This window comes from Pterocles gutturalis, unplaced genomic scaffold, assembly GCF_000699245.1.
Source record: "Pterocles gutturalis isolate BGI_N339 unplaced genomic scaffold, ASM69924v1 scaffold3888, whole genome shotgun sequence".
Classification (NCBI taxonomy): domain Eukaryota; kingdom Metazoa; phylum Chordata; class Aves; order Pterocliformes; family Pteroclidae; genus Pterocles; species Pterocles gutturalis.
Genome location: NW_010122729.1, coordinates 34,050 through 48,214, shown reverse-complemented (window position 1 = coordinate 48,214; position 14,165 = coordinate 34,050). Strand labels below are relative to the sequence as shown.

Below are 14,165 nucleotides of genomic sequence, written 5' to 3'. Positions count from 1 at the left end.
TGCAGCCAGGCTGTGCAAGTGATCGTCAGTGTGCACAGAAAGGTGACAGAAACACAGCAGATCTTTTTGAAGCATTTTTAGGCTCTTTCCTGAAACAATAACCAAGTCTAAGCACAAAGAAAACCACAGAATCACACAGAATCACAGAATCACAGAACGTTAGAGATTGGAAGGGACCTCGAAAGATCATCTAGTCCAATCCCCCTGCCGGAGCAGGAACACCTAGATCAGATCACACAGGAACGCATCCAGGCGGGCTTTGAATGTCTCCAGAGAAGGAGACTCCACAACCTCTCTGGGCAGCCTGTTCCAGTGCTCTGTCACCCTCACCGTGAAGAAGTTTTTTCTCATATTCAAGTGGAACCTCCTATGTTCCAGCTTGAACCCATTGCCCCTTGTCTCATGAGCATTATAACCTTGAAAAATTATTGCATATGGTATATTTTGTCTTTCTCACAGGTCACACCTATACATGTACAAAGGGTGATTTGACTTACTTAAGAACAGTTGGAGTTGGAATTATGGGGAAATTTTGAAATGCCGTGCTTGATATGGCAGTGTGAACTAAAGGATGGCTCCACTGTATTTGAGTTTGTTCTTATTAGGCAAAGACAGGGGAAGCTGTTGGTTTTGCATGTCTTTTCCTATTCTAAAGGGACAAGCAGATGTCTATACCTCTTAAAAGAAAATGACCTGCTGAAATAGATCCACTGTTAGTGATTAATGGGTTAGTTACTTTACAATACACAGTAGCAACCCGAGTAGGTAAGTGATGAATAGCATGAACACCTTGAACAGCAAGGAAAAGGTATGAATATGTAGATTTCAAATCTATATATTTGCTATTGCAAATTCTGGTATTGCAAATTCCTCCCCTTCTGATTGGTGTTTTTGGACTTTTTAATTGCCATGGAGACTTTTGGTTTCCACCTGGTTTGTACTGTGGATCTGTGCATCCATTTGTACAAAGGAAGAAACAAAAGGAAGCAGACAACTTGGCCTATCCTGTGGAGGACACCTCAGCATTGGAAATATCTTTGCGTCAACCTGTAACAAGAACACGCGTAGCACATGAAACAATACAAAGCATGTCGGCCTTATTCTGCAGATCAAGTTACTTTTGCATTTTAAGTGCTGAGGTGTCCCACAGTCTCTCACCTCCATGGTACACAAAGATATGGTGACTTTTGTTTTGTTCTGGTCAAGCGCAAATATTTGCACACAGGAAAATGCTTTAGCTCCGCAGACCAATACATCAGCCACCTGCCTAGAAAAGCCAACGCCTTTCTGAGCTGAGACGGATACATAGGGGAGGATCCTGTTCTGTCAGTTCTCAGATTCCTGTGCCTCACCTCACTGACGTTAAGTCCACAGTTGTTTGACTAACCTTGGTCTGATTACAACAGATAAGTCCAGGCAGTAAAGCAGGCATGGGTATGTGAACAAGTGGTAATAAAGTTTGATTCCCGGAATGTGTCGTGTTCGTAGCAAAGGCAGAACTCAGAGAAGTCTCTTACACAAAACATAGGCTTCCACAGGTGACACTACACTATGCTCATGTTAATATCAGCATCCATATATATAGTATACAGGTGATGAATTCTGTAAGAGCACAGTCTGCACAGGTGGGCTTTCTCACCTATTGGCCCTTATATTGTGACTGAACTTATTCTGTATAAAACAAATGCTGCTTTTGCATGCACATATTCAGTCTTTTTATTCTATTCCTTCAGCTCTAACCTAACCAGTGAAAGTCAAATAAATGTGGTTGGTTTAGTTCAAGTTAATGAAGGAACAAAATGAACAGTTTCCCACCCTTTCTTAAGAGAGAGAAGTAAAGAGTGTGAATAAAAATCTGCCCACTAATATTATGAATAAAACTGTATGGCACGCAGGTGGACAAGAAGGGAAGAAAAGAGGGAATAATGTCTCATGCCATTCATTTCAGAAGAAAAAAGGGGGAAGAATCATGTTTGGTCTGCCATTGCACAGGCTACAGATGTATTCTCTTATCCTGAGCAATGAGACTTTAATCTGACATCTCAGATTCTGTTCTATCAGGAGAGATATTACCTGGCAAAATAATCTTTGAAGAGAAGGCAGAAAGTGAGTAGCAGCTGTAAAATTAAGAATGAACATTGACGTAAGCTGTGAACAGAAAATATGCGTGCAACCTACAGGGTGGTTTTTACCTGACTATCTGGCTCCACCAAAAGGACTGGATTTGAATCTTTAAGAATCACAAAGATTTAGTACCATTTCTCAAGGCTATGGCTGAGAACAGATTTCAGCCTGGTACCTATGGGGATCTGAGAAGGGAAAGAAGAGGGTGAAATCCCCTTTAGTCATTTTGCAAAGTAGATCTCATCAGACGAAGAGGAATTCATGTGCCTTTGACATTCCTGGGAAATGGCTGCTGTCTTCTTGGATGGGGGGGTTGTGAAAGCTGTCAAAAACTTCTGCAGTGGAAAATACTGTTCTAGATTATAGATGCAACTACTGTCAGTAATGCCTTTGGAAATTAATTCAGTTTTTCTTCAAACATTAAAATAACGTGCATTGCAGTGTAGATATAAAGGCTAACTTTTGTTTGAGAATGGAAGTCAGTCATCATCGTATTGCTCTGAAAATGTCGTTATTTGTAATACAGTATTTTATTTAATTCACATAGTTTACTTACTGTCTGCTGGCTCAATATCAAATGCCCAAAATAAGGAGAAAAACAGTAGACTTCTAGGCCCAGGGCTTGCATTACTTGTTTCTTTCACAATCCCAATAACTGATAATTCTACCATTTATTTTCTGTTGCAGCACTGAGGTCAGTCAGAACAGGGAGTTTAGCATTCTCGAGCCCAAGCAAGTTATGGACTGTGGTCCTAAATCACAAACCTTTTGGGGTTCTGGATTTGTGGATTCTTGACAGCCATCTTTTTGCTTATGAATGGATCAAAGTGACCCAAATGTAATCCCTAAGCATGTAAACGTTTGTGTAGAATAATAGTGAATATACAGCTTTCAGATCAAGCAAGTTGACATCCATCTGCTCATAGCTGAGTAGAGCATAGGATATATACAGGAGTTCAGTGTTCTATAAGGACCAAGATGTGTTTGATTTGAGTATCTAGCGTTTTAACTTGACATCCTATCTGCGGCATCATAGATGCTAAGAGGGAAGCATGACAATACTATCCATTTTAATATAAGCCTGTACCAGACAAAGTAAATATATACAAGTGTGTATCTTATTAGCAATTGTTATCAGCAGTGAAGAATGAATAAACTTGATTTTGACTAAGTGGGGTAGCCAATGCACGCCATCTCCAGAGAAACCAGGGCAAATGCTACACATCAGGATTCCTCAGGATGGTAAATTCACTGAGGCTTAACCACAAGCATGAGATGTGGGTTGAGTTTGATAACCTTACCTCAGAGCAACTAGAGTGTGTTCTTGTATCTAGGAATAGCTCATGCACATTAGCTATTCACTTGCTGTGAGGGCCATGCCTCATCTCTCTAACCCTCACGTTTAAATTGTAGAAGTAAAGTAAGACCCTGTTGCTGTGAAATATGTTGCTTTTGCAGTTTTGCTCCAGTCAGTTAAATAAGCAGGTCTTTTTTACTATTCACTTAAAATAGTGACTTATTTTTATCTGATAATTATCTAAAAGTGATTAGGTTATAGATCCAGCTAAAAAATCCCACTGAGTTGGAACTGCTGACTTCACAGAATGGGTGAGGATGGAAATGACCTCAGGGTGTCACCTGGTACAACCCCCTGCTCAAGCAGGGCCATGTAGAGCCAGTTGCCCAGGACTGTGTCCAGATGGCTTTTGAATATCTCCGAGGATGGAGACTTCATCACCTCCTTGGGCAATTTGTGCCAGTGCTTGGTCACCCTCACAGTAAAAAAGTGTTTCCTGATGTTCAGAGGGAACCTCATGTGTTTCAGTTCATGCCCATTGGCCCTTATCCCCTCACTGAGCAACACTGGAAGGAGCTGGGCTCCATCTTCTTTTCACCCTCCCTACAGGTATTTACGTAGATTAATAATATCCCCCTGAGCTTTCTCTTACAGAGTTATATTGATGTGACAGACTGTGTTTGTGGCTTCCCTCTCTTTGGTATAGAAATGTATTAACATTTCAGTGTGAAGAGTGACAGCCATCAGCACAAAAAGGACATCATCCCTGGGTTTGAGCTGTATATATGTGCATGCATCTACTTAACAGTAAAGAAGAATTAAAGTGCTCTTTCACTGTATGATCCCAGAGGATCCCTCTGCTCTTTGCATTTGTGTGTGCGAGGATGCCCTTCTTTTACTCAAAAAGCTGATGGAATATCTGGACTGACTAGAGTAATCCATGAAAGTAGTCTTTTATGTCAGGCACCATCATTTTTGCAATTAATGTAATAATAGTAGTAGTAGGCAAAGAAACAAGAATACCATGGACAAGGATGTAATTACTAGAGTTAAAGGGAGGACAACAGGTTTTTTCTGCAGCTGCTTTCTGGATCTGAAATGGAAAGTTTTTGTTTCACACTGAAATGAAAGCATAGCCATGCAAATACTCCCACAAGTAGAGTCTTCCCTCAAATATCCATCCAGAGCCTGAAACCTTAGTCTTCTGAATCTTAAATAGGTGAAGCAGGTCTTGGCTAATAGCGTAACTATCTTGATTTCCTGACCAAGTTAGAGCAGAGGTTGTTTCAAGCCAATGTCTTCCATGTTCTTGACTGATGTTGAAAGTGAATGTAAGGAGGGAAAAAACTTCCCTGCAATATGACAGCAAGTGCCCATCACTTTCCACCGAATCTTTTGGTAATATTTAGAATCTACCATATTTAAGCATTTCCGATTTTGTGCAGTACTCCTCCCCAAAGTAAATGTTCTCTTGACCCCACATTGAAAGCACTGCTGTGGTCATCCTCTGTCATCTCTGGCAGCTAGGTCACATCTCTTTCCCCTGAACATCTCTGGCATACTCAGAGAGAGTATGCCCACAGACTGGGAAGTGTTGCCAAATCTGGAATAGATATGGACATAAATGAGTAGACCTAAACACAATGTGATTACCAGTTTAATTTTGTTTCTAGCATTTTCCCATAGGTTTAAAAATAATTTGACTGATTATGAAACAATATACTGCTAATGACTAATATTTTTTTTTTTCCTTTTAGTGTGCAAGTCATTTATCACCACTCTGTTGGAATAATCTCATATCCAAATTTTACATGGCTGTGAAGACATAGATAGGCACAATGTAGTTCATTCATGTCAAATTAATACTAGGTATTGTAAATTAGCAAATTTATCCTGCAAAAATCCATTCTTCATCTGTTATATGTGTATTTGGGCAGCTCCATAGGAAAAAACAGGTAGCACAAACAAGTGACACTTGTACTTTGCACCTAACATAACATATGTGCTTTTACTGCAGAAGAATTGCTCACTGTCTTGCTCTAATGAAAAAGCACACTGCTGGGATAACAGTCTATTTCAACTGACTTCAGCTTTTTACTCAAAACAGACATCCACCTTTGCATATGATGATCCTGGGGAAATTTTGTGAAGACTGTATGTAGAGATCCCCTCACTATGCTGTCGCCATGATGTCTGGGTGGGATGCTACAGAGAGTGAGGGAATGACCTGGGATAAACTTCACATGATTCAAGTGCAATTTAAATGAAAGAGCTAGGACAAGCCTGTTCATTTTTCCCGCACCAGACTTCACAAGCATTACTTAGCCTCAGCTGTGGAGTTCTGGAGTTATCTCCTTCCATCCCTCTTGCTTCATTGTATCTTTATTATAGCAAAATCTGTAGCTGTCATTTGATGATTATCACCTCACTGAGACCATATGCTCAGTGTGAAATGTCTGTTCTGCTTTCAGCTACCAGAATGATAATTAAAGAATTACACAGAAGAAAGCTAAGCCCAGATTTTTTCTATAAAAGCTACTAGAAAATCTACAGGAAGAGCCTTCCTGTCCAATTTGCCAGCAGAGCTTCTTTTCCTTTAATGAGAAATAAGTGCATAAAGTGGAATTACACTGGTGACCTACAAGATTCTTGCAATAAAAATAAAAATTAGGAGCTGACATGCAGCTGTTAACTTACGTAACAAATTGCTAATAGAAATAAAAATGATTGGTTGTAACTTTTGATCAGAAGTCATAGCTTACGTAACAAAGTCATAGTTGAATTGATAAATTCAGCTCATATTTGCTGCACCTTAAACCATCACTTTCAGTTATCCAGACAACTAATTTCTAAGTGTTGAATAGATTTCTCTTCTTGTTTTCCAAATGGATGTGATAGTCTTTTAATGTTTGTTCTTCAAATTGTAAATACAAATTTCTTATGAAATCTGATATACCAAAGCTGCTTGGTGAGAGTTCAAAATGCTAGTAGAGACAGAGGTGTTAACTAAAATATTTTAAAATGTTATGTTTCCTAGTGCAGCTTCACCTCGTAGAGGCTATGGTCATTTCACTCTTGCTGGTTACAGTTCTGTCTGAATGAGGCGTAGTGCTTTCTTCATGTTCTCTATTACTGAAAGAAAAATAAATAAGAATTGTAAAAAAAGTATTTAAAGTGCATTTGTAAATTAAAAAACCCACCTAGTTTGATTAGCAAATTGTTCATGCTGAATTAATTATTGTCACACATTATATTTTAGAGCTTTCTGTTGTGAAAATTCTTTCACTGATACTAAAGCAGAAGGTAAAAAGTTTAACTTAAAGGGATTTGACAAGGCTCCTTTCAACTCCCTCACTTCTCAACAAGAAACCGGGCCATCAGATGTGAAGTGCATATTTGTGGTGAGATACTGCATTGGTGTCAGACAAATGGCATAGAGAAAGGACTAGCTCAACCAGAAAAATCACATTCCCTTCTGAAATACGGGTGTTAGGTGGTACCTAGGCAACCACCAGCATTTCTTTTCTGATTCTCTCCCACAACTGGCTGCTTATATTGCGCAGTTGGATATCTTTGAGCATAGTGACTTTCCCCGTTCTCCAATAAACTGCTCAGATCTTGATCCCGAAAGTTCTCACCCATGATCTTTCAACTTGTCTTACCTGAGTAGTTTCAACAAATTCCCTGGGACAATAGGTGTGCTTAAGTGTTCTGCTAGAACAGGTTAGACCATTGTGATTTCTTGCAAAGGCTCAAGCACAGTCCTTGTTCATTACTTTGAGATCTTAATGCGTTCTTAAGCACAAACGATTGGGATAGGGTGTATCTGGCTGCTTACAATGGGAAATACAAAGTAACACATCAAAGAGGGCACTTACAGAACGGTATATCTTGCGGTTCATAAGTGTAAAGCCGGTTGGAGTATCTTCCTGTGATATCAGCTCTTACTGTGAGAGATGGGTCTGAAAAAGTAATCATATTGAACACTTGGGTCTACCATTCCCACAACAGCTGAGGGTGATGTGAGTGGCGCTACTTTGGCAGTCCTGTTTCTGAGGTGTTCTGATTTCATCAACAAGGCAATTACGAGGCCGTTACGCTCTGTTCCAACCAACTGCTCTTGGAGAAATCCTAAACAAAAGCTAATGTTCATTTTTATATTATGCAGCTATTTTTAAGTGATAGATTACACATGGATTTCATTTATGTTTAAAGAAGGATACGCTATTTTACAAGCTCGGGGTTACATCAGGGGAGGTCATTTTGACTGGATGTACACATAGTGAGAGTCATGCGTAAATAATGCAATATTAGCATGACCTACCTAGAGCCTTCAGAATTAAAATCTTGTGATTCTTAATGTTTCTATCATAGGAGTAAACAGTTATGGACATCTCTCCTCCTAGTTCCCCTTCCAAGCTTGTTAGTTAACTGACTTCTGTTACTACATTGCTCTCTGTCGGAGTGTGGGCTTCATCTCACCTAGCTTTGGATGCCACCACAGACCTAGTCACTCTAGGCTTCCTTTACAGTCAGTGAAAAGGAACAGGCACTCTGGGTTGTCATTCATTTGATCTTCTCCAGAAGTCAGCTTTACAATGGGATAAATCATTCCTTAGACGCCACTGACTATTGACTTGCTCTTTGGTAATGTTCACACTGCAGACATCTGTGTTCAACCAGGTATTTGACTGTTTTCAGTAAACTTTGTCTTAGAACTAGCAAGAAGCACGGAGAGAGCAAAAGCCCAGATGCTAACAAACATTTAAGCATCTTCCTCCCAAGCACAAATTAGGTACCCTGGAGAACATACCTGTAACCTCAGAACGTTTATGAGGATCAAAGCCTGTGACAGAGGGAGAACTGAACTCAGATCTGCCAAGTTCTAGACTAATGTTATAGTAATGACAAATTTTGAGCTATTTTCTTTCTGCAAAATGAATCATTTTGATGTTCCCAAAGGAGAACACTGGCATAATTCAGATATTACATCTCTGAAGATACATAAATATTGTACATACCTACAAACATGATTCGAGGCACGTATTGTCCATCAGGTGACAGGTTTTTATCTGTGGTTTCATGCTGGTAGAGAAATCAAAGCTAATTATTAAAATATTTCTGTAAATTTTGGTGAAGTAGTACTGCCTGTGGATAGTCTTGTACCAGAGGACAAAACCGAAAGGTACTACTTCTGTATGTATACATATGCACAAATGCCTGTACTTACATGTAACTGAAATGCCAGAGATATTTAGCTAAAATGACATGAAAAAACAAGACAAAGAAAGAGAAAACACAGGCCAAAAAAAGATACCGGTCAAACCTCCCCAAACCCTTCATACCATGATATTCAGCATAACGAAGTTATTTTGGGCCATTTCCTGTATCTCATCATTTTCTGCAAAAGCTTTCTTCAGTGCTAGAAAAGACATGATCGTTTTGAAGTCCATCTCAAACACTGCCTTTCCTTCTGCATTTAGGCACAGCGTTGACTGGAGACTGGCCACATTGTTCCTGCCTCTGCTGATTCACATTCCTGAGGAGACACTTAAGGACTGCATCAGTGCTTTTCTGGTTTTTTGTCCCATGGCAGTACAACCTCCCAGCTATGAAAATGTAAGCTCTCTTCTGTTATTTATGAAGCCTGCCATCTCAGTGGATACCATGTCTCAGCTTGACAAAAGTGCACTATTCTCAGAAAATTCTTATTGGATCAAATTCAGCAGCCCTGTCCTCATCTCCTTCTCTAGTTACCAGCTCAGGAGAGCCAAACAGTATTAAATCTGTTCAATGAGTAAGTAACAAATCCGTGTTTCTTAATGTAAACTGATGAGTGCTGCATTAGGGATGGCAGGAGAGCAGCACTGAGTATTTTTCATATTCTTTGTTGGGTATATTCATAGTGGAGTTTTTGTAAATAACAGGAATAAATTCTTAGCTTATTGAATGTATTTTCATTTACCTATTCCTTTAAATGATTTCCAGTAAGTGCAAGGTAAATATACAGATAGGTGCAGTTTCTTATAAAAATATTCACAAAATTTTGACACTCAAAAAAATCAAAATTACCTTGGCAGTATTGACAGTCTTCCAAATGATGAATGACCATCAGTGGCTTGTTACTTTATTAATAATGATACAACACATAGTTAGATCATTTGACAGTTATGCAAATGGCTGATTTTACTAGCAGACTGGAAAACGTAGACTGTATTTCATCTTATGTTAACCCACAGTAAAACCATACAGACATTCTGTAAAGAATTAGAGACATTTTTGAGCAAAGCAAAAGAACATAATTCCTTCATAAAAGAAAGAGAGAAATACAGTTTCTGTATCTAAATAGGGATTCAAAAGTAAGATATTCTACAAGAAAGAAACATGTGTCATCATAATTTCATTCCTATTTAGTAAATAATCAAACTGAAGAGCTATTTAATACTGCTTAGTTGTGAAGTTCTCCATGATTAAGAAAATAAAAATAATCTGTATAAATTGGAATAAAATAATTTTTATAAAATTGTGTTTATAATAATTAAATACTTTAATGCTTTGAAGTGTTCTTGAAAATATATACAGCAAATAAATTTTCCTGTAAATAGTTTGATAAAGTATCAATATTTTATATTTTGGTGTGTTAAAACACAAAACAATTCTATGCATTTGCTCCTGTATTTTTTCAACTTCTGTTACTGTTCAGCAAATCAGTTACTAATGTTTGATCTGCCACCACTGTCAAGAATCATTCAGTTCCTAGCCATTTTTGTATAGGGTACATTAAATTAATTGTCTTTTATTTTAAAAATAATTCACCTTCAATTTAACAATAGCTCATGCTACACTATTCTGAACTAAAATGAACTGTAAAAGAGATTTAAATGAGTATCGTTATGAATTCTCAAATATACTTTCCGCTGAATCCCAGTGAAGATTCAGATTGTACTTTTCATTTCTACCAGGACAGTGAGAAGCTGTGAGTACATCACGTACATAGGCGAACTAATAATCTTGGGGAAAACATCAGAGGCAGCAGATCACCATGAAAGAGTAAATGTAACTGATTTCCAGCTGTTGATTAAGGAAGTATTCAGAGCTACGTGATATTAAGAAAAAAAAAAAAAAGAAGTTTGAATTATAATATCTACTTATCATTGCTTATTGAAATGAGAACACTGCTGTTCTGACAAAGAAATGGCAGCATTAAATGCAGACTTTCCTATTGACCTATGATGTTTCTTCAGAGTCATAAGACCCCTACAATGGCTTTTATTTGTAGACACAAAATGTGTTTTATTTAACCGGGTGGTCTGCAGATCAGCTGTCATGGTGGTTTTTTTTGTTCTGTTTCATTGTAGTATATTCAGGCATGGCTGATTAACAACTTTGTCTTTCAAACTACTTTTTAGTCTCTCACCTTTTTTTTGCTTGATAAAGCCCTTCTTCATAAGTTTGTACCCAGGTAATTTCATCTCCCCAACCTAGAAATATAACAAAAGGATTAACTGGTGGCCAGGCAAGTGACTCATAACAAATTCCATTTTTTACATTCATCAATTTTTGTACACAAATACGATTTGTGTTTTTTAGTCAAAGGCTCCCAAAATTGTACATATACTATTTCTACATTTCCTGATACGTGCACTGGAAGATTAAAAAAAAAAAACAAAACAACAACCAACCAAACCAAACAGCCCCCAAATCCCCCAAAACCTCAGCTCGTTGTGTGTTCAGCTCAAATCCTTTGTCAAACCTGATAGATATCTTTCTAAATACTCAGAGGTCCCTAAATCCGCACCCAAATCCTTTATATCTTGATATTGTCTGCTCCATATTTCAGGTAGACTCTGGGGCTTAAAGAGAAAGTTGGCTGACAGAGAGAAAAATAAAATATGACAGCTCAAATAAGATCAACTTTAATATGAACGTTGTTAGAACAGTCTTGGGTTATAAATGTTGCAAGTACATAATTTAATTAAATAATTTAGTACAAGAATGGCTGTTAAATAAAAATCTCCACTGAAACAAAATCCTAATGAATCATCAGCCTCATTGCATCTTTAGCTGGTGATACACTGATTTCAAAAAGCAAATTGTCCCATTGGTTTTATGCCTTCAGATCCCAAAGCTGCCAGCCCCTGTGTAGTAGATCCCTGCCTCCCAGGCAGTGTTGCTCCATTCATGATGGAGCATACATGGGCACTGTAGAACAGCTTCTGGATCTGGAACAGGTTAAAGATCTATTTCTTCTGTGCTGTCTGGACAGTGCTTGGACCTGCCCTGGTTATGCAGGGATTTGCTGTTGGCATTCTCAGAGGACAATTGCTTGTGACGCTACTACGTCATGTCTTCTTTCAGGAGAGTGATTTTGATTACAGATCTGTCTGGTTGATGGTGGGACTCTGGCATGTTGACCAGTGTGTTCCCAACCCTGGCTAAAGTCAGCTGCTGACGTAGGTAACTGCACAGAGGAGTCAGCAAGGGTCATTTTGCAGCAGGTTTAAGTATTCCTCTTTGATCTGTGAAAATTACAGGTAAAACACTCAAGGCATCCCAAAAGGCCTGAAATCAGAATTAGAAAACTGACACTTGCTTTCTGTGGCTTTTTTTTTTTTTTCTTCAAAATTGCCAGAATGGAAGAGATTTTGTTATCTTTTATGCATTTACGCTTAGTAGGAAAAAGAAATCCTGATCTAGGCAAGATAGTCAATGGGTACCAGACTGATTATAATGTTTCTCCAGGGATAACACTTATGAGAAGTGATTTGCAATTTCTCTTTGGTTAGTCCAGATGTTGCAGAGCCTTGTCAAGTGCTCCCTGAGCAACTGGGCTCAGATGGGACCTCTGTGACAGGCAGGGCTTTGACAGTGCTTTTTATGGGAAGGCCTCAGAGGTGAGCTGTGAGGTCTGCAGTCTTTGCACAGCTTGCAGAAGAGGTCAGAGAGAGAGCCAGAGATTTTTTGGGGTGAATAGGACCAAAAGGAGAGGGAAGACGGAGAAGAGAAAAGACCTCAGTAAGCTGCTTCTCTGCTTGTATTTGTAAGGATTAATCAAGCTTAAAAACTTTCAACAGCTGGGTTGAAATGTATGCGCTGCAAGGAAGTGAGTTATTCACTGCAAAGCATGACTGTGACTATCCAATGTAAAGCTAAAAATAAAAAAAAGAAAGTCTTGCAGAAAAATTCACCAGTAGCTCAAACTGTTGTTCTGTGTATAAAAATGGATCTGTAGAAAAAGTGTTCCATGGCAACTGAAGTTATGGAACTGTGTTTCAGTAGCAAATAAATTACCATAACAAAATGTCTTTTATCTGTTATATGAAAGAGTATTTTTTTTGCTGATAGTCCTACAAGTGCATCCTGATTTGAGAGATTCAGATTAGGTTTTTGGCTCCTACTGGGACTGAGTTATATCAATTACGCAGGCTATATGAAGGCCTCAGCCATATCCTTAAGAACAAACTGGTGGAGTGAAACAACATGGAATAAGAAGATGCACTTCTCAGAGTGTCACTTAACACTAGAGAAACACATCTCAGTAAGTCTATATGTGCTTTCAGATATATTCTAAATAAAAATGTTTTCTGACCTATATGGGAAAATGAGAAGGTAACTACGTAAATACACAGTACCTCTTGACAGTGTCTGAGGTGCTCTTTTTTCCTTTTTGATTGCCATTGCAAGGTTGGAAGAGACTGCAATTAGCAGGAGGGACAAGGCCAATGGTGAATGGAGCATTACTTCTTTGAGAAGATCCCTTTCAGTGCAGCAAGGAAACTGGAAAACAAAGCAACAGCTTTAGTCGCATGGATTTGTCACTTGGTGCAGTGTAAATCAACATGTTAGTAGTATCCTAACAATATATACTGCAGAGACAAATTTGGTTATTTCTAGAAATGCCTTTCTGTGTGAGAAAAGTGTAAAATGGAGGTGATCAATTTTATCACGCAACACCGTTTTCAGCTGTCAAAATTAGGCTGCAAGGGACAGTTCTCACTACAGTGTGATCAGAGGTACAAAGTGCATTTCAGTTTATTTCTGGTCACACAGCATTTAATTCTTATGAACTAGTACAGTGTTGCAATTCTTGATCATGAAAATTTCAACACAGTGCTACTAGTTGTTCATCCTGTTAGTTTTTTTTTTTAATTTCAGTGAAATGTAACAGCATGGGATCTTTTTCATGGACAGTAGGTTTTTTTGGTCAAAAGATGTCTCATGGTATCTTCCTTAATAAAACAGGAAAATTGACAAGTATTTTCCTCCAGGTATAATATATTTTAAATCAGCAAATCCCTTCAGAATGCTGAAATCACCATTATTTTTTTTTCAGGGTGCATTCTGTGAACCAGCATGTTAAAGATTGTGAGATAAATGTCAAAGAAATTTCCAGATGTTTCTCACAATGAAAACTCAAAAAAATTCCCCATTCTTCATGGCGTTTTAAAACTGTTTTTCATCTCATGTCCTGCTTAATACGACAATCCATCTGTGTTCCTGGCTGTTTCAGCATTCTGAAGATGTTTGCTTCTCTTTCTGGTGAAGATCATTACAAGAAATTCAGTAACTTCTGGTCTTGATAAAAGTCAGAGGCAAAAGTGACAGTTGAGGAAAGGCATTACAAAGCCAAATTTTTTGAATCAGTACATCTTATTTCTCACTGGTACAATAATCTTTAAGCACTGAAGCTCTTGTGTTCAGGTAAATACCTGACGATTTGAACTAAGATAAAAAATATCATGCA

General features: G+C 38.2%; 1 protein-coding gene across 1 annotated transcript; it reads right to left on the bottom strand.

The window, feature by feature from the left end:
* Window positions 1-6,503: 6,503 nt before the first annotated feature.
* Window positions 6,504-13,159, bottom strand: AGR3 (anterior gradient 3). The gene is made up of 7 exons (XM_010077599.1): window positions 13,054-13,159; window positions 10,839-10,902; window positions 9,494-9,546; window positions 8,767-8,843; window positions 8,443-8,506; window positions 7,300-7,383; window positions 6,504-6,553 (listed from the first exon to the last, which is right to left on the bottom strand). The coding sequence occupies exons 1-7, from the start codon at window positions 13,157-13,159 to the stop codon at window positions 6,504-6,506; spliced, it is 498 nt and encodes a 165-aa protein (XP_010075901.1).
* Between the last annotated feature and the right edge of the window lie 1,006 nt (window positions 13,160-14,165).

Coding starts and splice junctions, on each gene's coding strand:
- AGR3 (XM_010077599.1), bottom strand. CDS start 13,159: ATGCTCCATTCACCATTGGCCTTGTCCCTCCTGCTAATTGCAGTCTCT. Junction 8,844..9,493: donor AGACTGTCAATACTGCCAAG/GTAATTTTGATT, acceptor TGTCTTTTCTAG/CACTGAAGAAAGCTTTTGCA. Junction 8,507..8,766: donor TCGTTATGCTGAATATCATG/GTATGAAGGGTT, acceptor TTTCTCTACCAG/CATGAAACCACAGATAAAAA.